This window comes from Callithrix jacchus, chromosome 15, assembly GCF_049354715.1.
Source record: "Callithrix jacchus isolate 240 chromosome 15, calJac240_pri, whole genome shotgun sequence".
NCBI classification, from domain to species: domain Eukaryota; kingdom Metazoa; phylum Chordata; class Mammalia; order Primates; family Cebidae; genus Callithrix; species Callithrix jacchus.
This window is the reverse complement of record NC_133516.1, coordinates 104,574,405-104,598,709: the sequence shown is the minus strand read 5'-3', so window position 1 is coordinate 104,598,709 and position 24,305 is coordinate 104,574,405. Positions and strand designations below refer to the sequence as shown.

The 24,305-nt window shown below is 34.0% G+C and overlaps 1 protein-coding gene across 1 annotated transcript in view; it reads right to left on the bottom strand.

The window, feature by feature from the left end:
* Positions 1–403: 403 nt before the first annotated feature.
* ATG3 (autophagy related 3) overlaps positions 404–24,305 on the bottom strand; it is a 27,391-nt gene continuing 3,489 nt past the window's right edge. Inside the window, exons 3-12 of the mRNA XM_002758810.6 lie at positions 20,850–20,899; positions 18,049–18,119; positions 16,372–16,479; positions 11,929–11,978; positions 8,978–9,059; positions 5,633–5,667; positions 5,234–5,389; positions 4,353–4,480; positions 2,403–2,471; positions 404–678 (exon numbers count right to left, since the gene is read on the bottom strand). Of these exons, the coding sequence (XP_002758856.1) occupies positions 597–678; positions 2,403–2,471; positions 4,353–4,480; positions 5,234–5,389; positions 5,633–5,667; positions 8,978–9,059; positions 11,929–11,978; positions 16,372–16,479; positions 18,049–18,119; positions 20,850–20,899 (831 nt within the window). The 3' untranslated portion in view covers positions 404–596. The remainder of the gene's footprint in view (positions 679–2,402; positions 2,472–4,352; positions 4,481–5,233; positions 5,390–5,632; positions 5,668–8,977; positions 9,060–11,928; positions 11,979–16,371; positions 16,480–18,048; positions 18,120–20,849; positions 20,900–24,305) is intronic.

The following is a 24,305-nucleotide window of genomic DNA, read 5'->3' as shown; positions in this document are numbered from 1 at the left end:
ATCCCTTTAAATTCTTGTATTCTACCAGGCAATCGCAATAGAAGAAATATTTCTAAATCCTTAAAAAATAATTTTGGTGCTATCAATTTCATCAGGAAACATGGTAAGTAATAGTACTTAGAGTATTTCCTGGCACACAGTAAGTGCTTTAAAAATATTAACTATTAGCAGACAGGAAAAGGTAAGAGAAAACAAAAGGAACCAAGAAGAGAAAGAAGTGAAGACAGTCTAGCATGCATAATTTTCTAATCCTAGTTTTGACACTATTACATACTTAAATACCTTCCTCATAAATGTGAACCAAAAATACTCTGTCATCATTCTGTATGAGACATGTCTTCACTTAAAGAATTGTTATTTAGGGGAAATCAAATCATAACCTTTTGATAAGAAGCAAGAAAAATTACCTCTTTACATTGATTTTTATTAAACAAATAAGGCTGGTAGTGGAACATATTTTTATTTAATGCATAAACATGTAAGTCCCTTTATTAGAGAAACTGTACATATTGATGAATATGGTTAATGGTCACATCTATGGGTTAATTTTTAAAAAATCAGAACCAATAATTAGGATAGATTTGATGCTCTCTTCATTACATTGTGAAGTGTCTTGTGTAGTCATATTCTATTGTTGGAATGACAGCTTGTACAAATTTCAAGAAAATAAGAAGATACCTAAAAGTTTTTAGCTAAGGAAAATAAGATTTGTAAATAGTTCTATGTTTTAAGCCCATGTTGTATGTATCCATTTTATTAAGCCATTAATCTCTCAAAAAAAAAAAGACAAAATCTTTATTAAAAAATTCAACTATGAAAATTTGTGTCTATTTAACATTAGGCTCTTTAAGACTACCTGACCACTCATTCTAATATTTGAATTTGAAATTTCTTAATGAGTAGGCATTCATATAAGCACAATTACTTTGACATAAAAATAGACAAAGCTATCCATGTTTAAATGAGTATAAAATGTAGTCATTTACTAGACTCCTTTCCTGTTTATAAGTTTGCTAGAGTTATGTCAGAAAATGAGGTGTAATAGACTATGAAAGCACTTTAATGAGAAACTGGTATTTCCATTACCTCAAAATATCTCTCCCAAAATTTACTAATTGCTGCTGTGGTGGTTTCTCCAGAAAGCAAAGATTAATTCTTTTTTCTTGTGGCTATAAACTTCCATAGACTTAATGACTCACTTCTAACAATGGAAAGGAATACATATGAACTACATAGAGTAGAGAAACGTAGTAGATACTACCTTAACTAAGTACTACAGACTCAGTAGTACTAAATGCAATGAGGAAGACATAATCTCTGTGATATGCTTCCCCAACATTCATAACCTCAGGCTATTTTTCTCATGAAAGCACTGAGAAAAATAATACGAAAACCCTTTATATTAAACTGATTCTAGGTTAATATATGCATTTGTCAAGGACTCTGCTGTACTGGACTGTCTTTAATAAAATTCTGAAACATTTTCTATGTTCATCCAGCATCCAGCATAGTGCCACTTACACATAATAGGACTTCAGGAGTAAATATGGTTTAGACGAAAAGTTTTTGGTTTGTTCAATATCAAATCAGTCCAAAGTTCTTCTTATAGGGACACACTTTATTAGCAAAGCCTAGGTTATCTGTAGCTTCAAGACAGTGGTGACCCCTCAGTCTGAGTTTCCACATCTAATCTAACAGTAGCAGAAACCACCACCAAGTCAATTATCAACCTAGCATCAAACGAATTCAAGCTCTCTGGCATCTATATCATTGATTTTGACTGCTTTTGATTAATCCATGCTATGAATACATGTACTTTAGGATCCAACAGTTTGCTTGGGCATTAACTTGAACTTATTACTTCTGTCAATGCAAAAAAACTGAGTGGAAAACTATAGTAAGATATAAGACAGGTGCTACTGTCTTGAGAAAAATGAACATGCTATATTTTTAGAATATCTAAAGTACTTCATGTAGAACACTACTCTTTAATTAACCTATTTGTTTAAGTTGTATTATTTGCCTCAGAGATCTCAGATTGATACAACCTAATTTTACTTTTACCTGATAGGAAAGTACATTTTTTGTAACATGTTAAATTGGAAATATACATAAGAAAAAGATACTTATGTTCTTATTCTAAATTAGTAGTTACCTCTGTAATAAGGCTGAGCTACTGCTACACATGGGGACGTGTTCTAACCAACTAAGCAAGGCATAATTATCATAATATAACACTTTCTAAATAAATTAAAGAGGTCCACTAGGATTTTCAGATACGCGAAGTTAAAACAAGTTATAGGTACTATGTCATTACGATTACACTAAATTTCTCAAAAAAAAAAAAAAAAAAAAAATCCTAAGAGCCATTTTGCCATAATCATGCACACAGTGAAGGATACATATGAACTCCAAGCTCTCCCCCTCCTTCTGCAACAGTCTCAATGATTTTCTTCATCACCTCCGCATGCCTAGGAAAAAGAAAATTGTTAATATAGACTGATCAAAATAGAAAAGACACGTTTTTCATTTGTAAAGAAAGCAATCTTATTACTGTCAGTGAACTAATATTTAACATATAGCACTCCCCAACAACTATAAAATATTTATTAAAATAGTTAAATTATAAAATATCTCCTCATCACATCTGAAACACAAGATTATAGATTGTTATGCCATGCAAACAGTTTTACTAGGGGAGGGGGCAATCTTAGAATGCTAGGGTAGTCCCAGCAGACACAATAGCATTAGTTAGTATTCTGGTAATTGGGACAGATAAGGCAGGCAGAAAACCAGAGAAAGGGAAATCATGTAGGAGATAAAAGTGGAATGACAGCTGTTTGCTCTATGAAACAAAAAGGAGCCATACCATGCAAATTTTTTAAAAAGCCACATGGTATCAGTTGAACAAAAAAGCAAAGAAGTATCTATAATCCTATGATTTGGGCTGTTTATTTAGCTGAGAATAAGCCAAAACTGACAGGGTTTAAGAAAAGCTAATTGGTCAGAGTTAAGAGGTTGTATTTGTTTCTTTGTCCTATTGGGTATTCTAAAATTTATTGAATTCTATGTAAATATAATTTTTTGCTTATAAGAAGAAAGGCATTTATTTATGTGAAGTTTTTGTCCTATCTATACATCTTTTCATGGCCAACTGGTATCTCTCCTGTGCTATAGAAAAGAGTGACATCAAAATTAGTACCTAGGCACAGAAACCAAGAAAAAGACAATTTTTAAAGAAAGTCTTTTTAACATATCCTGGCTTAAATCATGCTGCTTCAGTTTCTGACCATATCCTTCATGACAGAGGCAGTCACTTAGAATATAAGAGTGAATGTATCAGCCCAGAAGGCACAATCTGAGGTAGTCCGTGGAAAGGACCAAAATATTCTTGAAGTTTTATTTTATAAGGACTTAGATTTTTTGAAATATTTATCTCTCATTCCATAATATAGTCATCATAATTACCGGTTAAACTATTTTTCCAACTGAATAAAATTTACACCTCAGAAAGAGATATGCTTCAGTTTAACAAGCATCATCCTAAGATCTTAAACCATAAGAGGAATCAACAAAATAACTCTCAAAACTGAAAACTTTTTCAATTAGATAATTAAAACTAAAACTAACAACTCCTAAATTATTTTTCATAGTTAGCATGATTAAAGTTTCAGACATAAAACTGAAAAAAATGAGCAAGGTCTTCCATGGGATTAAAGTCTGAGAGTAAAGGGGTTGCAGAATATGAGAAGAAAATATTAAAGGTTGTTTTTAACTAGAGGGAAGAAAAAAAAGAAATGTTTCATCTAACTGGTCAAGAAAATCCCAACTTATAAAATGCACTTGACTTGCTAAGGCTGAAGAGCTCTCAACTGAAGAACATACATACAAACATCTCCCTTCACTAATCAATTAGAGAAAGCAAATAGTTCACATAGAAAAAACACAGGGTTAACTCTGTAGTCTACATTCACAGAAAGACATAGTCATAACACAGCAAACTATATCTAAATGATGACTATTTCTGAGTCAAAAACAGGATCTTTCAAACTGTTCTGGAGCTAAAAAGTATAGTAAAATCACAAAGATCCATCTATTCTATAATTAAACACCCACAAAGAACAAAACAGTCTTAATGTATTAAATTTAAAATAAATTGGTGAGGTTTTTTTTTCCCCCTTTCATTTTTATTTAAGCACAAGAAGATTTCAAAGGAGGACAAGAGAGAATTTTGTTTGCTTATTAAGTAAAAACTTTCTCTGTTAGGGTTCCATGTTTACAGATTCTTAAGTAAGAAATCTATGAAATGAATAAATGCATCAAAAAATATACTTATTTCTACATACACAGACCTGCATGGGTGAACTGAACACATGGGAGGTGGTGGGAGATGAGGGTGATTTTCAATGGTCACTGTTTTCTTCACATGATCTTGACTGATGTCTTCATACATGTGCTCAACTGTTAAAGGCTGCCGTTGCTGAAAGTATTAAAAATGCTTGGAAATTACTATCTTAGCCTAAATCTCAAATTTTATAATATATTTAGTTCTCCATCTCACATCACTTGCAATTTAGAATTCTAGACTATTAAGCATGATTTTTGGGAAATTTTACAATTTATTAATATCAAAGGAGGGAGAGAGAAGGAGTGACAGCCAAGCTCTGTGACAGCTTCCCCCAATGCAGAAAAAAGATGGTAAGTCTGTGGCTGTCAAAACATTTTGTAACTTTGTAACTCGTCTCTTAGACTGATTTTGGTTTTTTGTTTCCCATGTATGGTCATAAGAATGACAGATTAAACAAGTTGATCTTGTATCAATTATCCTTTAATTCAATTAAGTATCTGAGTTTTCTGTCTTAAGGGAAAAAATACATTAATCCACTCTCTTCATGTGGCATGATCATTCTGTAAATGCCTATATATCCAACTGATGTAATCCCAAATAAAATTTAAATACCAAGTTAAATTTCCCTCACATTTTGAAGTCATAAGCTTAGAGGTCAAGAAATATGCAACACATTATTTCTGTTTAAGTTTTAGCATTATTGTTGTTACACTGAATAATTCACAGTTCATTCAAAATAAGAATCAAGTTCAACATTAATCATAAAGCTGTAAAACAAATGATTTCTAAAATTCAAACACTGCAATAAATACCCATGAGGCTACTGAAGAATAAATTCAACAATGTAAAATACTGATATTAAAATCTAATTCTCTTAATTTTTACCTCATCATAGCCAAATAACCATAATCGTGGAGTCTGGTAATATTTATCATAAGTGATGTAAAGGTCGTAAGTTCTGGTTTGCAAAATAGCATCTTCACCGCCAGCATCAGTTTTGGCTTTACAAGCTTCTACTATTTTCCTTGTATCAAGGGTAGCCTGGCACATAATAAAAGAGAAAAATGTACAACCATTAAATCAGTACGAATGTGACATTTTAGAAAACCTATTTTTTCCATTCTATATTTTGTTTTCTTACTAGTAAATGAACTTGGAACTCAAAGCTAAATTTTATATGATATAAATGAACAAATTAGAACTTATTTGAAAGATCAATATATTATTAAGAACATGAATTCCCAAGCTCATTCATTAAAAATAAAGAAAACTCAATTTACTAACCTCATCTGTTTCCAACAATCCACTCTCTTCATATTCTGTTATAAAAAGCAACAAAAGATTAATCAAGTTCAAGAAAATTCCCTAAACCAATTTATATATTACTTCATAACATCATTCAAAAACTGGGGTTTTTTTGCCTTTGTTTTTAACTGAAGATACTGAACAGACATAAGTGAGCGAATTCTATACTTCCAAAGGCAAAAGCCCAGAGAAAGTCAGCATATTTAAGGCTTGACATAGTAATACGGTAGAGTCCTCAGTGGCTCCACAGTGTAAGCAAGGCTACTTCTATAACTGCATAAACCTGTTCATTAAAGTCATCAGTGACCTCCTCTTTGCTGAATCCAGTGGTGAATTCCCAGTTTTCATCTTAATTGACCTGTTACGAATATCTGGCATGATTTAGTCCCTTCTCCTTGGAACACTTTCTTTCCTTGGCTTTTAAAATATTTCCCTGGCTTTTCTCCCACATCACTAACTGCCGCTTCAATATCTTCTATGCTGGTTCCTCTTCTTCGCCTCTACTTTAAAAAGAACCATAAAACCAAGGGCTGCAGTAACCAAGGGCTGTTTCTGGACCGTGTCTCTCCTCTATCCTCACTTATTTCTGTGACAATTTCATCCAGACTCAATAACTTTAAATATTGATTACTTTAAAAAATTTATTCCCTGCCTGCAGACTTGGATATGTAATTGTTTATGACTCCACTGGATAACTAATTAACACTGCAAATATCACATGTCTAAAACTGAGTTCCTGACTCCCTCTCCAAAGCTAATCACTCTTTCCATTTTTCTGCTTCTCGGTTAATGGTATCTTTCTAAAAGCTCAGGTCAAAAACCTTGGAGTCACCCTTGACTACTCTGCCTGTCACCTACAACATCCAATCTAGCAGGAAATCTCTTTGGCTCAACTCTCAAAATATTCCACAATTTTACGGTTTCTCATCACTATCAATATTACAACCCCAGCCCAAGCCACCATCATTTCTTGCCTGGATTATTGAAACAGCCTCTTGTTGTCCCTTTCCCCTTCAGCCTATTCTTCCCACTGTACAGTGATTCTGTTGAAATGTTAAATCATGTTGCACCTCTACTTGGGGGGAATAAAAACCCTCCAATGGCTTGTCTCACTGTGAGTTATGTCAATGCCTTATAGAATCTGGTCCCTGGTTACCTCTCTGACTCTACCCTTTACTACTCTCCCTTCTCTCCTCTCTTGACTGAATACTGTAAGGTGTGTATTTTACATAAGCCATACATGTTCCCACCTCAGGACCGTTCCACTTTTCCCTCAGATACCTAAATAAATAGTTCAATTCACTTCCTTCCAGGCTTTATTCAAATGGTGTGTACTTTGAATTCGGTTTTTCTTGACCAAATTATTTGAAAACTGCAACACTCATTCCAACCCAAGATTCTCTATCCCCTTTCCTCCTTTATTTTTCCCTTAACACTTATAACTATCTAATATAGTATATATTTTGCTTATCTATTTTTGTCTCCACTGATTAGAATATAAATTCCATGAGATCATGTCAACTGCTTTATCTCCAACATCAAGGACAATACCTGATAAATACTGTACTGCCCAGTAAGAATTTGTTAGATAAATGAAAACTATCTTTATATTAGATACCATCAATACTACTGTTCAGCAAAATTACACATATAGCAATTTTTTAACTTTATCTGGGGAAATATAATAAACATACCAAATGAATATCAGATATTTAAGGCAATCCCACAGCTTGTATTTTGAAAACAGTGCTTTACTCGAAGGGTAAAGCATCCCACCATCCCAACTTGGTCAACTGTGCTATTCAGAGACAGATGAAATCCAGAAACAGTATTTGTGCAAGAAGGTGATGAGTTCAGTTTCTGACAACTTTGAGACATCCTCGTGGAAATGAAACTGAACAAATAAATCTGAAGTTGAGAATATCTGGGCTGGAGGATTCGATATGGAAGTCCCTAGCATACAGATGATATGTGAGGTTGCTGTAATCAATTCTGGTTACAAGTAACTCATTCAGATTTCCTTAATAGCAGTTTGCCATGAAAATGAGAACAAGAATCTCACTAAAATTTAGGAACTGATATAGCTAGGTTTCATGGGGAATTGAAAGTAATTTTGAAAACAAACAGAAAGGTACTTTTGGTCCAGCAAGCATCACTTGCCATTATGGTGCTTCAGCTCTACTTGGCAGCATCTTCTACTTCTGTATGCTACAAAACATAATCCATCTCACCCAAAGTCTATGTATTTTTGGGATTCAGTTGCCTTACAGCCTTAATACCTGCCCTTTTTTCATATTCCTTTTCTTTTTCCAACTTCTTACACTTGTACTCTATTTACATATATAAATATATTTAAACTCTTGCAAAGTATTGGATGTAATTTATACACTGTCTTTCCTGTTGTACAAATTTTCATGCCAGACTACAGAATGTCATTACAGAAGTTGCAAGAAAAGATAAAATATGGGAGTATAGAGAGTAAGGAGGAAAAAAAAGAAACCCCATGAAACAGTAACGTTTTATAGCTGAGCAAAAGAAAAAGAATCACAGAAGATTACTAGAATAGAGTGAGGAAGAAAACCCAATGCTATAGAAACCAAGGAAAATACGGTTAACAGAATCAAATAATGCAGAAAAGCTAAGTGTAATAAAGATTAACTGGATTTACCAATGAGGTCACCCTGGTAATAGCAATTTTTTCACCTACTTTTAAATATCTGAGGTTTTCTATGTATTGAAAAAGATTATCATGCTCATAAAATATAAAGCTGAATAATCAAGTGCTCACAGACCCATACTGCTCTGTTATAGCGGGTTTCTATCTCTTGTAACAATGATTCACTAATGCAGTTATTCTCAACTGACAACTCTGGAGTAGGTCTTTTCAGAATCTTGGGAAACTAAGGGGATTCTGTGTAGTTCAAAAGGCTCCATTAAAACTCACTATCTTCAGGTTTTAATAGAAAGATGCTATCAAAGAGGAAAAAGAAAATACAAAATGCATAAGCAAACTTCGTTCTGCTCTGAAATAATTAGGTTAGGAATTAATATCTTGCAGCTCTACCCAGTATCAAATATTTGTGACTAATAGTTATTCCAATAAAAATGATGTTGTCCAAGACTATGTTCTGAGTAAAACAGAAGAGTCCAAGATCAAGACAGGTTTTATGCTAATGAAATTTATAAACTAATTATATATAAAATACACCCTAGGCTGCTAAATGCTAAATTTACAAATCAATGAAGAATTCTTAATCCATATAAATTACAAATATTCTAAAATCAATATTCCAGTGGAATTGAAGCAAATCAGAACAGCAATACCTTCCATATCAGCAGCTTCTCCTTCATCTTCCTCTTCTTCCTCTTCACATAGTGCTGAGCAATCTTGAAGCTTTATAGTGTCCTTTGAAATTAATTATATTTAAAATCACTTAAATATATTCATTAATTCAAACACTGAACACCCATGTGCTAGCATAGTGGTAACCACTGTTCTTATCCACAGGAAACTCAAACTCCAGTAGAAATAATGAATTCACATTCCAGTCATTAAAAGTAATGTGCTAAGTGCTGTGACTGAAAAATAACAAAGGTTATTATGGGAGCAGTAAGAGTCATCTAAGCTAACTATTTAAAAATAATTTCCAGTTGCACTTCTAATAAAACAGTATTTTTAGTTAATCAATTCATTAGTATTAGAAAATCAGCTCAGAATTATATTAACTTGTGCACTTAAATTTAAGGGGAAAAGTGTACATATTTATAAATCAAATATATTATAAGCTAAAATGTAAATCAAGCCCTATGATATTCTAATTTGTTAATAGCCTAGCTGAATTAGGCAGGTTATCAGACTTTACAGTTCTTAAAATGCACAAGATTTCAGTTCAATTTCTTAACTATATCAGCTCTAGAGTGAAAAAAAAACAGTACTACCAACGACAGGTCTAACATATGGCTATTGTTTTCACAAAATTAATATTCTGAAAATCTGAAGTGAGTGGATAAATTGAACATCCAGTTTTACCTAGCTTACATTTTACTTAGGGGTGGTTTTATTTACTACTAGTAACTTAAGTCATATGTTTAAAACTTAAATCATTCTTTTTTTTTTTTTTTTTTTTAGACGGAGTTTTGCTCTTGTTACCCAGGCTGGAGTGCAATGGCGCGACCTCGGCTCACCACAACTTCCGCCTCCTGGGTTCAGGCAATTCTCCTGCCTCAGCCTCCTGAGTAGCTGGGATTACAGGCACACGCCACCATGCCCAGCTAATTTTTTTGTATTTTTAGTAGAGACAGGTTTCACCATGTTGACCAGGATGGTCTCGATCTGTTGACCTTGTGATCCATCTGCCTCGGCCTCACAAAGTGCTGGGATTACAGGCTTGAGCTACCGTGCCCAGCCAAAACTTAAATCATTCTTACACCCAAAACTGAAATCACAAGACTGCCTGAGTGTTTCAGTAATTATAAGAGGAGCTAATATCTAACAAATTAATCATTAAGAAAAAATTTAAAACTGGTGATATTTATACTTGATAAAGTAAAATACAATAGAAATTGACAACCAAAATTAATACTTGCATTTGGATGGCAAGAATTCTAAGCACTGTTATAAAAATTATTATTATTATTATTATTTTTTAGACAGAGTCACGTTCCATCACCCAGGCTGGAGTGCAGTGACATGATCTCAGCTCACTGCAACCTCAGACTACCAGTTCAAGCAATTCTCCTGCCTCAGCCGCCTGAGTAGCTGGGATTATAGGTGCACACCACCACGCCTGGCTAATTTTTGTATTTTTAGTAGAGACGGAGTTTCACCATGTTGGTCAGGCTGGTCTCGAACTACTGATCTAATGATTGCCCTGCCTTGGCCTCCCAAAGTGCTGGAATTAAAGGTGTGAGCCACCATGCCCGGCTGATAAAAATTATTAAAGAAATTACCACAGGCCTGTCCAAGAAAAACCCTTCTATCTATACTACTCTGCCATTTATCATTCCCAAAGTCTGAAGCATATATAGTAATGGCCAGAGTAAACAAGATCTTTGAAACAGCAAAGCAATTTGTGTGATTTCTCCTTAAGTCATTCGAATACTTCAAAAAGTCAGATTTCAAAATGATGAACTCTCAGGTCAAAGAACTGAATCTTAAAGCATAAAATTATACATGAAAAAAAAAACTGTTTCAGTTTCTATCACTTTCTGTTATGCCCCAGTTACAAATCCTGAAAAATCCAAATGACAAAAACACAGTAGCAAATGTGTCGTAAGACTAGGAACACAATTACTCCATCCAAATAGTCTATTCTCTAAGTGACTTGACTGTTAAAAAAAATAATTAAGACAAGGATGAAAAGATTTTATATTATTTTTCATATCATTTTAAACAACTACAGGTATATAAAAACATGAAGACAACTGCAATTGATCTCTCTGAGAAATGAAAAGCTAATATAATGCCTACAACAACCTAAAATGACTCAAAATTTCCATTCAGAAAAACTCTACCCAATTATATGTAATATCCCCATAAGTCATGCAATAAAACTTAACTGATTAAACTTCTATTCATTCAAAATGTCATAAATTTGAATGATGCAAGCTAAAGTTTGCTTTCGAATTTTCAAAAACAAATAAAACCCAATTACCAGTAGTTAAAGAAAATACAGAGAATGATTGAATTGCTTGTGGGACTATTTAAGCTACAAAATTTAAATGTTAATATATCATTAGCATTTACCAGTGAGCAAGCAGATAATTCCCCCACCAAAATTCTCTACTAATATGACATTTGGTACTAAATTTATTTTAAAACAAAAAAGTCATCTCTTTTAAACTAGCCTAGAAGTTGCTTCAGTCAGTGAAAATTAGTAGCTAGTACAAGTTACAATCTAAAAGGTGTTTTACTTAACCATGCTACAAATGAAGGAAAATAACACCCAGTTACACCTGGACTCCTTCAAACACAGAAGTGTAAGAATGTAATTTAATAAGCCCCTTGCTAAGATGGGTAACAAATGCCTTTCTTATATTTAAAAAAAAAATGAAGGAAAATAAGAGATACATCAGGCAGCAGTAGTGTACTGGGGTGCTGAGGGAGAAAAATGAGTGGGGAAGAAAATAGCTGAAATTTAAAAGAGCTTGACACTAAATAACCAGGGTTTTTATAAGAAAGATAGGAATGATTATATGTATGTGTGTATAAACATATATATAGACAGGCAAATAATGAGTCATTAAATTAAAAAATATAATTAATTAGCCAGTACCTTGTTTTCCAGTGTGAGCTCTTTAACTGCTTCGGTTATTCCTGTAATACCTATGTAAAATTCGGCAGAAAAGAATAACTAAGATTAAACTGCAAATACCCTATTTACTTATTAAAGCAATATAAAAATGCTGAAAATTCTCACAATTTCTCTGAAATAAGTAGGCAAATAATAGTATCTTTACAAATGAACTCTAATAGTCACAATGACACCTCCTCAAAATCTGAAAAATATATTAACTTAATATTTTACCATGAATTATCCTGTCATTCTTCACTTACTATTCCTTATTTACTTTCCTGGTTTGAATCTCTATCAGAACACTTGCTAAGAAAGAGAACAGTTTGGCCAGGTCCAGTGGATCATGCCTGTAATCCTAACACTTTCGGAGGCCAAGGTGGGTGGATCATCTTAGGTCAAGAGTTCGAGACAAGCCTAGACAACATGGTGAAACTCTGTCTCTACTAAAAATATGAAAGTTAGCCAGGCATGGTGGTGTGCACCTGCAGTCCCAGTTACTTGGGAGGCTGAGGCAGGAGAATCGCTTGAACCCGGGAGGTGGAGGTTGTTTTAGCTGAGATCATACCATTGTACTCCAACCTGGGCAGAAGAGCGAAACTCAGTCTCAGGTTAAAAAAAAAAAAGAGAGAGAGAGAGAACAGTTTAAGAAACTACAGGACGCATATGTACATTTTAATTAAACTTGCATCAAAATTTTCTCAAAAATCTATTAGTTATCTTAATATAGGTTGATTATCCCTTATTTAAAATGCTTGGGACCAGAATTATTTCTGATTTTTTTTTAGATTTTGGAATATTTGCATAAATACTTACCAGTCAAGTACCCTAATATAAAAATTCAAAATGCTCATTAGAGCATTTTATTTGAGCATCATACCAGTACTCAAAATGTTTTGGATTCTAAAACATTTCATTGGATTTTTGGATTACAGATACTCAATCTGTCTGTTACACGCCTCAGAAATGTAGGATACCCAAAGGTAGTAATATCATATCACATTTATATGGGGCTTTCTACTAAGTGTTTCCTCATCTTATGTAATCATTACAAGCACTACCTACGAGGATGTTACAGTAATAATGTCTTCCTATGAAGAAATGAAGTCACTGGAGAGATGACTTGCTTGAGAGTTATACCCAGTTAAATGATGGAACTGGGATTAAAATTCACACAAGCTAACTTTTGGTTCAATTCTCTTGCACTCCACTGGGCAAATACCTCCAAACTTACTTGTCTCAAAGAAAGTGTTAAGCAGGTGGCAGCACCACCAGTCAGCTAGATAACATTTCTACTGCAAAGTACCTGGTAATGTTAACAAAATGGTTTAGCAAGGATAAGAAAGACAGTAAGATGGCACTATCTAACGTCAGTAAAGAAAAACCCAAGTACAGAATATGCTTAGCTCCTTCGTTAATCTTCTAAAATTTTGAGATGTCTGTTCAACGTGCCTAAACAAAAGGATAAATAGCCCACTTTCACAAATAAAAGAGGTCAAAATCCATAGGTCTAGCACAAAGCTTTTACTTCATAGTATTTCTAGAAATTACTATATAATAGGTATAATTATTTCATAACAGTAAAACCCAAATTTCAACATACTGAATTGACACTACAAAATGACTGACTCCTGAACATAAAAACAAAGAAAATCAACCTCTTTAACTTGTCAAAATATAATAACGTAGCAGAATGCCATTAAAATACTTCTAAAAGGAGGACACAGTTGACAAACAAAAAGCAAGTTCAAATGACTCTAATGACGGTGATATTCTCAAGGGTGATGATGATTAATTTTACGTTAACTTGGCTAGGCTGTGGCACCCAGATGTTTGGGTTGTGGCACACCAGTCTAGATGTTGCTGTGAAGGTATTTTTTTGATGTAATGAACATTTAAATAGGGGACTGGATAAAGCAGATTAGCCTCCACAACATAGGGGGCTATCATCCAATTAGTCGAAGGCCTTATAAGAAAAAGACTGAGGTCCTCCAGAAGAACGAATTTAGCCTCCAGAATGCCTTGGGACTAAAGCTGCAATATCAACACTCCCTGAATCTCCAGTCTGCAAGTATTCCCTGCAGAATTCAGACATGCAAGCCCACATAATCACATGAGCCAATTCCTTTAAAAAAAACTATCTACCAGTATCTGTACTTATATCTATGCAACAATCCTCACTTATCTGTGGGGGATACATTCCAAAACCCCCAGAAGATGTCTGAAACCACAGACATTAAACCTTACTAATGCTGTACATAATGGTCGACCTGATAACTGAGTTGGCTTTTAAGTGACTACTGGCTAGGAAGCATATACAGGATGGATATACTACACAATTCATGTCCCGGGCGGAACAGAGGGGGATGGCAGATTTTATCGTGCTACTCTCAACAGTGGGGGCACAAATTAAAACTGATCAATTATTTATTTCTGGAGTTTTGCACTTACTATTTTTGGACCATGGTTGATTACAAGTAACTAAAACCACAGAAAGCAAAACCAAGGATAAAAAGGGACTACTCTGTACACATCCTATGGGTTCTGTTTCTCTGGACAACCATGACTAATACATGATCTAATAGGAGAAAAGCCCAGGAAAAGCAAGGATAAAGCAAGGGAAACAGGTGAATAAGGAACTAGTACCTGGCCTCATAAGTCATTAACTTGACATCAGAAACAATGCACAATCAATGGTTCCAGTCAGTCAACAGAGAATTTACTATTCATGTGTTGCTGACATCTTCCAGGCATGGAAAAACCAAAGCAGAAGAGTTAAAAGACTTGGAAAAGACTAGGTGGAAAAAAAAAAAAAAAAAAAGGCTAACAGCACTACTCAGTAAGGGGAAAAGAAGAGTAATTTTTGAAATTATTTTTAAAGGTTTATCGATCTGTTATTTCCTCTAGGCTTTGATATAACACTCAACTCACTACTAAGCCAATAAATTTCAGATCAAGGAGCCAAAGTCCTGAATCTTTGCCTGTTATCTCCATAAGGAAAGAGATGGCAGCATCCTTTATTTGGAGTAGAGAAGAAACTGACCTAAGAAGGAACTTTACCTGGGCAGATACTTAGCCCTCTGTCTACTGCTATGAGTCTCAACTAACGGCAGCAATCTTTCCCCCATCCAACATTTAGCAACGTCTGGAGGCATTTTTGGTTATTAAAACTGGGCTAACGCTACTGGTATCTAGTGGGTAGAAGCCAGAGATACTGCTAAGCATTCTACAATGCACAGAAAATAATTATCCATTCCAAAAAACAGTGCCAAGCTTGAGAAACCATGTTCCATTACTACTACTAAGGATATACCTCCTAATCGCTAGGACTCAAAGGGAGAAAAACTTGTTTTTAGTATCATGGACTTAAACTCGGAGCACATTTTCTTCATCAAAACTAAGTCATCAATGGTAGTTAGCTTCAGCAGCCCAAGATAATATGCATTTACACAATTAAATAAATATAGTGGCTAAATAGTATTTCAGGACTTGGAATTTAAAAAGTATATTCAGGGTTCCAAATACCTTATGGAAGCATACACTTATAAAAGCCTTGTATTCAACTCGTTTAACAAATATTGACCAAACAACTTCTACGTCATGCACTGTGATAGATACTGAGAATTCAACAGTGAATCTCTACCTTCATGGAGCTTACAGTACTGAAACTTTCTTTCAGTTATCATTTAACAAATAATTATTAAATATTTAATAGGTATCAGTTCTCTGGGTAAAATAAATATGAATACAGTTACTGTCAAAGAGCTCATAATCCAGCAATGGAATGACAATGACATGTAAGCAAAAGACTGTAAAGCCAAGTAGTATGAACATTCCACATTTGTGACGTACTTTCTTTTTCCCCTTTCTTTATTTAAAAAGAAAATAATATTATTTCCAAATTGCAATGGAAGTAGTAGGTGTTACAGAAGTTTGGCTTAATCTGGTAGGGCACGGTGGCTCACACCTATAATCCCAGCACTTTGGGAAGCCAAGGAGGGCAGATCATGAGGTTAAAAGATCGAGACCATCCTGGCCAACATGGTGAAACCCAGGTCTCTACTAAAAACACAAAAATTAGCTGGGTGTAGCGGTATGTGCCTGTAGTCCCAGCTGCTTGGGAGGCTGAGGCAAGAGAATCACTTGAACCCAGGAGGTGGAGGCTGCAGCGAGCCAAAATCACGCCACTGCACTCCAGCCTGGTGACATAGTGTGAGACTCTATTCTATCTCAAAAAAGAACAAAGAAATTCGGCATACTCTAAAGGCTTCTTTTTATAATTTGTCCTTCTGCTTTTTTCATGTAAGTCTACTGGGACAAACTATGCCTGCCTTATGCATCCTCTTTTTTAAATCAAGGGTATTATAGAAGTTTGTGAAGAAGTTTGACTTAAACTAAATAAATGTCATTCTATTCTCCTCTTACCTGTGTTGTGATATGTATCTACCCATCCACCATCACCATCATCTTCTTCAATGATAGCTTCCAATTCATCTGAATATTCCATCTGTTTGCACCGCTTATAGCACGGCACTATAAAAAAATATGGTAAATACACTTACTAGCAAATAATCTGCTAACCATAAATACATTAGAAAGAAGAGCTTATTCCATAAAATAGGGTGTTTATACCACCAAAATACTAACTGAATATTATGTTTCACTTTGAAAGGTGATTAAGAGTTACATTCAGCCCAACAGACACAGAATTATTTGGCTACATTTACCTTTTCCTACATTGCTTTGTCAGAAGACAAGTAGAAACGCTCTATTAGGAAGGTTCTATGCATTCCTTTACTATGATGGTCTGTGAAGAACAGCAGGCTGATGTCAGAGATATCACTGTTCAATTTCGGTCTAATGAATGATAATACCTTATTTTAATGGCTGTACTCTCAGAAGATGGAGCTACCTGCTGTCTTACTCAGTGGTGGTAAAAGTGACCTCTTGTTTTCAAGGCTAAAGTAACTTTCAATATAAATTTTGTAATTCGTATTTAAGTCCCAGTTATTCACAGTGGATAAAACAGTTTAAAATTCACCAGCCTTCTGATTTTTACTTCTTTATACCAAACTGGTAAGTTTTTCATACAGCAAATGTATTAACATGTATTATTATTCATAAGCCTAAAATTGGATAATTATATGGTAAAAACATTATGGTATAGGGTCAAAAAACTGCTTTTTAATTTCCTGATTTTTTTTAAACAACAGGGTATAAATTATCACACTTAGTAAAAAAAAAAAATATGCTATAGAAAAAAAAAAGCTGCTGTTTTGTACATATTATTTTCCCTTTCCTATAATGAGTAAATTGGAACAGAAATAAATGTTTTGTCATTAGTTAGGGACCATAACCTTTTGATACTGTTTTAAAATTTAACTTCATAAATAAAACACTACCTGTCTTGGCCAGGATGGTGGCTCATGCCTGTAATCCCAGAACTTTGGGAGGCTGAGGCAGGTGGATTACCTGAGGTCAGGACTTCAAGACCAGCCTGACCAACATGGAGAAACACCCTCTCTACTAGAAATACCAAAATTAGCTGGGCATGGTGGCAGGCACCTGTAATCCCAACTACTCCAGTGGCTGAGGTGGGAAATCGCTTGAACCTGGGGGGCAGAGGTTGCACTGAGCTAAGATTGCATCATACACTCCAGCCTGGGCAACAGAGCAAAACTCTGCCTCAAAAAAACACAAACCATAACAAAAAAACACAAACCACTACCTCTTTCAAAATATTTTTGTGTCCTTCAATGACACAACAGAAAATAGTATCTTTAGCTCTGTGCTTTTAGATGTCACAGGCAGTATGAGTTACATTTTCCATAAAAAAATTTAAGTCTAAAGAAGATTAAAATCAAACACCTAAAAAGATTACTATGAAGTTAACTTCAAAAAAGTCCACTTAGAAGTCTAACTTTTTCCTTACGGACCTCTTCCTTTATATCTTGACAACTATATGTTTTTAGCAAAAAGAAATAACAGAAAGAGAAAATAAAACTAAGGAAAAAAAATCTCAAGCAATAGAAAAAAACCAGAGAGCTTCATTTTAATATAGCTCTATGCAAAATTTACTAATACATATGATATAATTCTTACCATTTTTGGTTACCAAAAATTGTTTGCCTGTTGGTAGGTATGCCTTCACTTTCAATTCTTCCCCTGTAGCCCTTTAAAAACAGTGAAAAGCACCAAAATACAAAATATATTTTAATAGGCAAATATAGGGCAGAAAGGATCGCATACAAACCTCAAAATGACATAATCCATACCTCTCAGAAAACTGGCTTAAAACTGATTTGGGAAGGATGCATTTAAGTAATATATGTCAGGGCATGGAGAAAACACAACAATAATCTAAGTGAAATATACTAAGAGATGCAGATAGACCCAAGAGAATTTGGATTAAACACTAAACAGAAAAAAGGTAGAATAATATAGAACTATTAAGCAACTATTATGTTTGCCTCTAAACAACATCAAAATATCCTGCTTCTCAGTAAGTTGTATAATCTCTCACATTTTTAATCCTAAAGTAATGCTGCTCATCTTGAGAACAAGAACAGGCAGGAAAAAAAGCTGCATGACATTATATAACAATGTAGGTGGCTGGCAAAATCCCTCTTCCTATCGCTGTATTAAAATCAGAACTAAGAGACAAAAGATACTTTGAATCATAAAATGACAATATTAAGAATGATTATTGAAAAAAATACTTTTATTGAGTACTTATTAAGTATGGAACTTAAGTCTCCAACACCTAATTTTCAATTATTCTTCATAACTCTAAGCAGTAGAAAACATAAATATCCCATCTTATAGATAAGCAAACTAAGATTAAAGAGAAAAAGTTGCCTATGATCACAAAACCAGGTGGCAGAGCAAGGATCAAAGCCAAGTGACTTCAGGACTCCTATTCTTAAACACTATTCCCTCTATCTACAATATTTCTGAGCTGCTCTGGCACCTCTTATGAAGAATTTGTGGGTCACCTGAAAGTGGTGAGAGGTGGAATGGTATGTGGTGTCTGTCACAAACATATGAGCATACATTTGGAGTTCTGCTGCCTTTTCAAGCTTCGGTCTAAAGTTCAAACCATAGATCTGAGCGTAACGTAAAGTTAGGAAACGCCCAAATATTATTTGACAGCCTTTTAGGCTTCTTTCGACTAGTCCCAAGTCTCAGATTCCACAATGTCACAGCAACACCCAATGTTCTGAGGAAAGAGTTAAAATAGGGTCAGGATAACACTTCTACACATGAAGGTATAAACATGGAAATAATCTGTCTCTAGCATTGATTTAAGATAAATTTTTCCTTTGGCCCAGAAATTCAGCCAAAAATGTAGACACTGAAGTAAGGCATGACTGAGTTCTAAGTTACAATAAAATTATTTAAATCATAATTCATAAAATGGAATAAAACTACTAGTATCTGCTAAAAAAAGATTCAGTCCATATACACAAGCCCCTACAACAATTCTATAAATCAAATGCTTAAACTACTTAAACAATTAAAAGCTGGTAGAATAAAGAAATATCAATGAAGAAAATGCATATCATACTGGAAAAAAAAATCCTAAATCAGTTATTTTCACAAAATGCATACTACTGTAAACCTCATGATCCCACTGATTTGAAATACATATAAATTATAGGCCAGAACCCAGCTAAATATAGTTTTAATAGAAAATTTGGAATACAGTAAAAAAACAAAACACCCTTATTAAATCAGAAAACTTCTATGACATGAATTCAATTTTAAATATGGAACAAAAAACACATGAGAGAAAGAAAAATATGTAAAAACAAACTTCAAACCTTAGCCTTTTTGATACATAAATAATGCCGTACAAAATAAAGAAGAATTGATCAAAGCAGTGACAACTGTTTCAGCTACATGGTAAATATCAAAATGAAGGAGAATCAGGCCACAGATGAGAGTTTCAACACTGGTTTAAAAAAAAGTTTCATTATTTAAGCTCTTTCGATATTAAGAAAAATATTATCAATTGGAATCTTGTTAATTATAGAACTCATATCCCCAGTCAAAACTATACTTTTCAACTATAATTGGAAAAAATATCATTAAGAGGAAAAAAAAAGATAGAGCAAGTTAAAGCACCTATATCCAAACAAGGTGATAATTACAAACAATTCTAGTTTAAAGAAAACTTTTGCCAATACTGGGATCAGTTTTTCAGCTACCAACAGGGAGTCATTATCATTAAGTTTGAAAGTAATAAAGCACTGTTATGATTCAGAATATTTTAAAATACACACTGTGAAAACCACTAAATTGCTTAAAGTACTTTAGTAATTAAAATAAAAGCTATTAAAAAAATAAAAACTTAAAGCCTCGTAAAAGCATTTATAGGTAAGGCCTTAATTGGTATCATAAACCTTTCTTTTAGCTTTAGCTAGTTTCCTAAAGATGGAGCATACTTTAGAACCTTAACAAAAAATGTTTATGTCTTATATTTTAAAGCAAATAAAACTGTAAAATCTCTGCACTTAATAATGCCATAAAAATGTTCAATAAATTGTTAATTTGAAAAAAAAAACCTGATAAAATTTTGAACTATTGAACATTTATTATTCCAAGAAACAGAAGATCAGACCTAGTCACTATAAAGAAAATAGATATTAGTAAAGGAAGTAAATGCATTTTTCTCAAATAAGTCCATCTGTTGTGTTAACAAAGCAAAGTAAATTAGGTGTAACACCTACTTGTTCTTTCTTTACTTTGTGTATCACTGGGAGTATTGTTCAACAGAAAAATCTGTTGGGAGGGTTGAACTGGTCATTCTACTTTTCATCCATTAACCTACTTTGCAAATTGCTGTAATTTCAAAGCCAAGCCTTTTACTAATTTTCTATTCTTTACTCAATATTACTTACCATTGCCATGTTGGACAGTGGTGGACTAAGTGATCTCCAGCTGCCACAAACTTTTCAAGATTTAGAAGGAATATGAAAAAAAGGAAAAAGAAAAATCAAACATCACTTAATGTGCAGGGTGGCAAAATACCAAACGGATGGCCCTAGGTAACACTGAAATCCAGTACAGTAAGCAATTAAAATATAAACAGCACCAAAGCTGCTCTACCAGCCTCAAGATTTGTTTTTGATTATGACTAAACTGCAAAGTTTTTTAATGTCCACAAAAATTCAGTTTTTATCATTGGATTAAGTAATGCCAAAAGCAGTATCATGAAATTGATACAAGTAAGGCTATTAGATTCAAATTGTCAAAATCCATTTTAAGGACACAGAAAAGTGGACACATCCTTGCCAATGATTGAAAATTCAATAAAATCTGAAAAAAAAATACTAAAATAAATACAAGTCTATAATATAAGCCTACTTTATTATACCAGAGGGCACATATCTTCCTCTTCTTTTATTATTTTTAAAACTTAAAGTAACTTTGGAAGCTTTTTTGCACTCCTAAAGAGAGAAATGTAGTGCCAAACAATGGGGAAAAGTTAAAAGCTTTTTGGCCTCACTCTGCAAATACCTACAAAATTAACAAATTGAATCATCTAACAAATCTTAGGCTTTCAAAGCAGGCTGAATATTGTACACGTTTTTGTTTCTCTTCAGAAATAAAAACCAGACTCAGGGAGATACACTTTAACCGTTTAAGAACTATCAATTTAAATGAACTTGTGCTGATCCTTCTGACGAAGAGAAATCCTGCTTATTTCACAGAGCAGAAAATGTAATAAGTCTGTTAAGCGTAACTGCAATGTCCCAACTCAACAGGAGGCACATATACTTGCGAAATTACTTCTATTGCGCAACAGCTCTAACTCAAAATCTTGTACTGTTCATGGGTTTATTACACAACAAAAAATTACAAAATATTTAATCTCTAATACTCTTCTGAGAAAGTATGTATACATAAAATACTCTATTTTGAGAAGTCTATCAAATAAGAATTCTAAGAATAACCTCTTTTAAGATGAAACATCAACAAGATACAAGATATAGCAACTGAATTCCTAAAGACAACTTTATGTTTTTGTTCTTTTACTTCAAATAATTATTATTTAAATTGCTTAAGTAAAGACAAAAAACCGGGGCCGGGCGCGGTGGCTCACGCCTGTAATCCCAGCACTTTGGGAGGCCGAGGCGGATGGATCACGAGGTCAACAGATCGAGACCATCCTGGCCAATATGGTGAAACCCCGTCTCTACTAAAAATACAAAAAATTAGCTGGGCATGGTGGCGTGTGCCTGTAATCCCAGCTACTCAGGAGGCTGGGGCAGGAGAATTGCCTGCACCCAGGAGGCGGAGGTTGCCGTGAGCCGAGATCGCGCCATTATACTCCAGCCTGGGTAACAGGAGCGAAACTCCACCTCAAAAAAAAAAAGTAAAGACAAAAAACCAAAATAAAAACATTAGTCTCTTCCCCAAGTTTTGAGCACTTTGTGGTCATTGCAACCAGATGCTCCATTTAACTCCGTGGTTATCAGGAACTAATTTATTACCATCAAAATAATTTAAGAAAATGCAAGCAAAATAAATAATTAAAAATATTCCTTCATTTTATTGCCTTGAGGTAACAAGACTAATATTTTGTCTCAAAGTTCCTATAGTGATTGTACTTAAAAAATAACAAGAACACTAGCAGGCAAGAAAAACTCAAAAATAAAAAAAAAAAAGACTTGTACTGATACTGAATACACACATGTGTACATTTGCCCTCATTAGCAATGATCATCATTACTTGCTTCATATGTTAAAATGAAATAGGACTCACATTTCTCAATGATCAATACTGCTTGTAGCAGCTTTTTCTTAGAGACTAAAGATGTTCTCTTGTGATCTTTATTATCAATACATAGTACTAACTCCAACAAGATAGAATCAATATTTACATCTTGGTGAGCAATGCCATTCCTCAAGCTAACCTCAATTAACAGTATTCTACTTAATCGACTCATACACACATCCAACATTAATTTTGTTTTGACAATACAGTATTAGATACTAGCTGCCTCTCTTTTCAAGCACAATATTGCCACACCTCTGAATGAAAACAAAAAGATAGCTGATGCCTGGCAGAAACCCAGAAACATTAAGAGGAAACAAATGAACAAATCAATTCAGTATATAATATTTACACAAAGCAAATGATGCCTTCCCATCTCCTCTTCCAGGCACATTCTACTCTAACTCAATCCTGTCATTGTGCTCTATCCCAACCGGGTATTATGTGCTAGGCACCCAACTGGGCTAATTTGGCCTTGAATTTTTTCAGAGACAGGAAAATTCATAAATTGATTGATGTTGTAATTAAGTGTAGCAGTTATTTATTCTAGGATGAATTTTTGTTTTGAAACTGCTTAATTCTATCCAATGACCACAGACTTGCATCTCTAACTGCAACCATCTATTCAACAATTAGTCATCTTTACACAGAGGAGATAAAAACCAGAGTGCAAGAAGAATAGCATACTTTCATCTCTGCTCTTGATTTCAGACACTTCAAGAGCCATGTTCAAATTACAGCTGTTTGGCAAGAATGTTAATGATATCCTTAAAATCAAAACCTAGTTTTATTTGGCATTCAAGGTAATGAAACCTAAGACAGAACAGGATCTTTACAGAATGTCTAGCCCACAACCCTTATTTCATAGATGAGGAAACATGAAGCATTGGCAGGGAGAGCTTAACTGATTTGCTCATTAGGAGAAATTACAGAAACAGGTCTAGAAGGCAGGTCTACTAGGTTCTTTCCATACTACCATGGGTCTTCACCAGATATAAAAAATAAAAAATTTTAGATAAAAGATGAGTTATGCAAACCATTCTTAAAACTCACAGGGATTTGGAACTAGACAGATTCCATCACAATTGAAAATTGAAAGATCAGTTAATTCTCTAGCTCGATGCCTTGGAACTTACAGAAGCAGCTTCAGCATACAAGGCTTATTTAAAAACATTTGTTTCAAAACAATGAATAAAGTTCTATTGCCAATGAGTAGTACTTTCATTGACAGTTAAAAAAAGACAAGCTTAAATTCTTTGTCTTTTATTAATTATCATAAACCCTAACCATTCATAAAATTGGAGCCTGAAAAGGTTTTTAGCCCAGTATTTATTTCTCTAGGGACAACAAAATAAACTACCTAAACAAAAAAGAACTATTAAGAGAAAACAGCATCTAAGTAGTAAGCAGTTTCCCAATGAGAAGCATGAAAACTCACATTTGATGTAGACAGAACCAAGATAGCACAAACACTACAGAGCTTACTGCACAGCTCAATATAACACAAATATAAGTGAAAAATAAGTGATACAGGACCCTTTTCCATCCCTTCTGTCACCCTTATTTCTAAATAAAG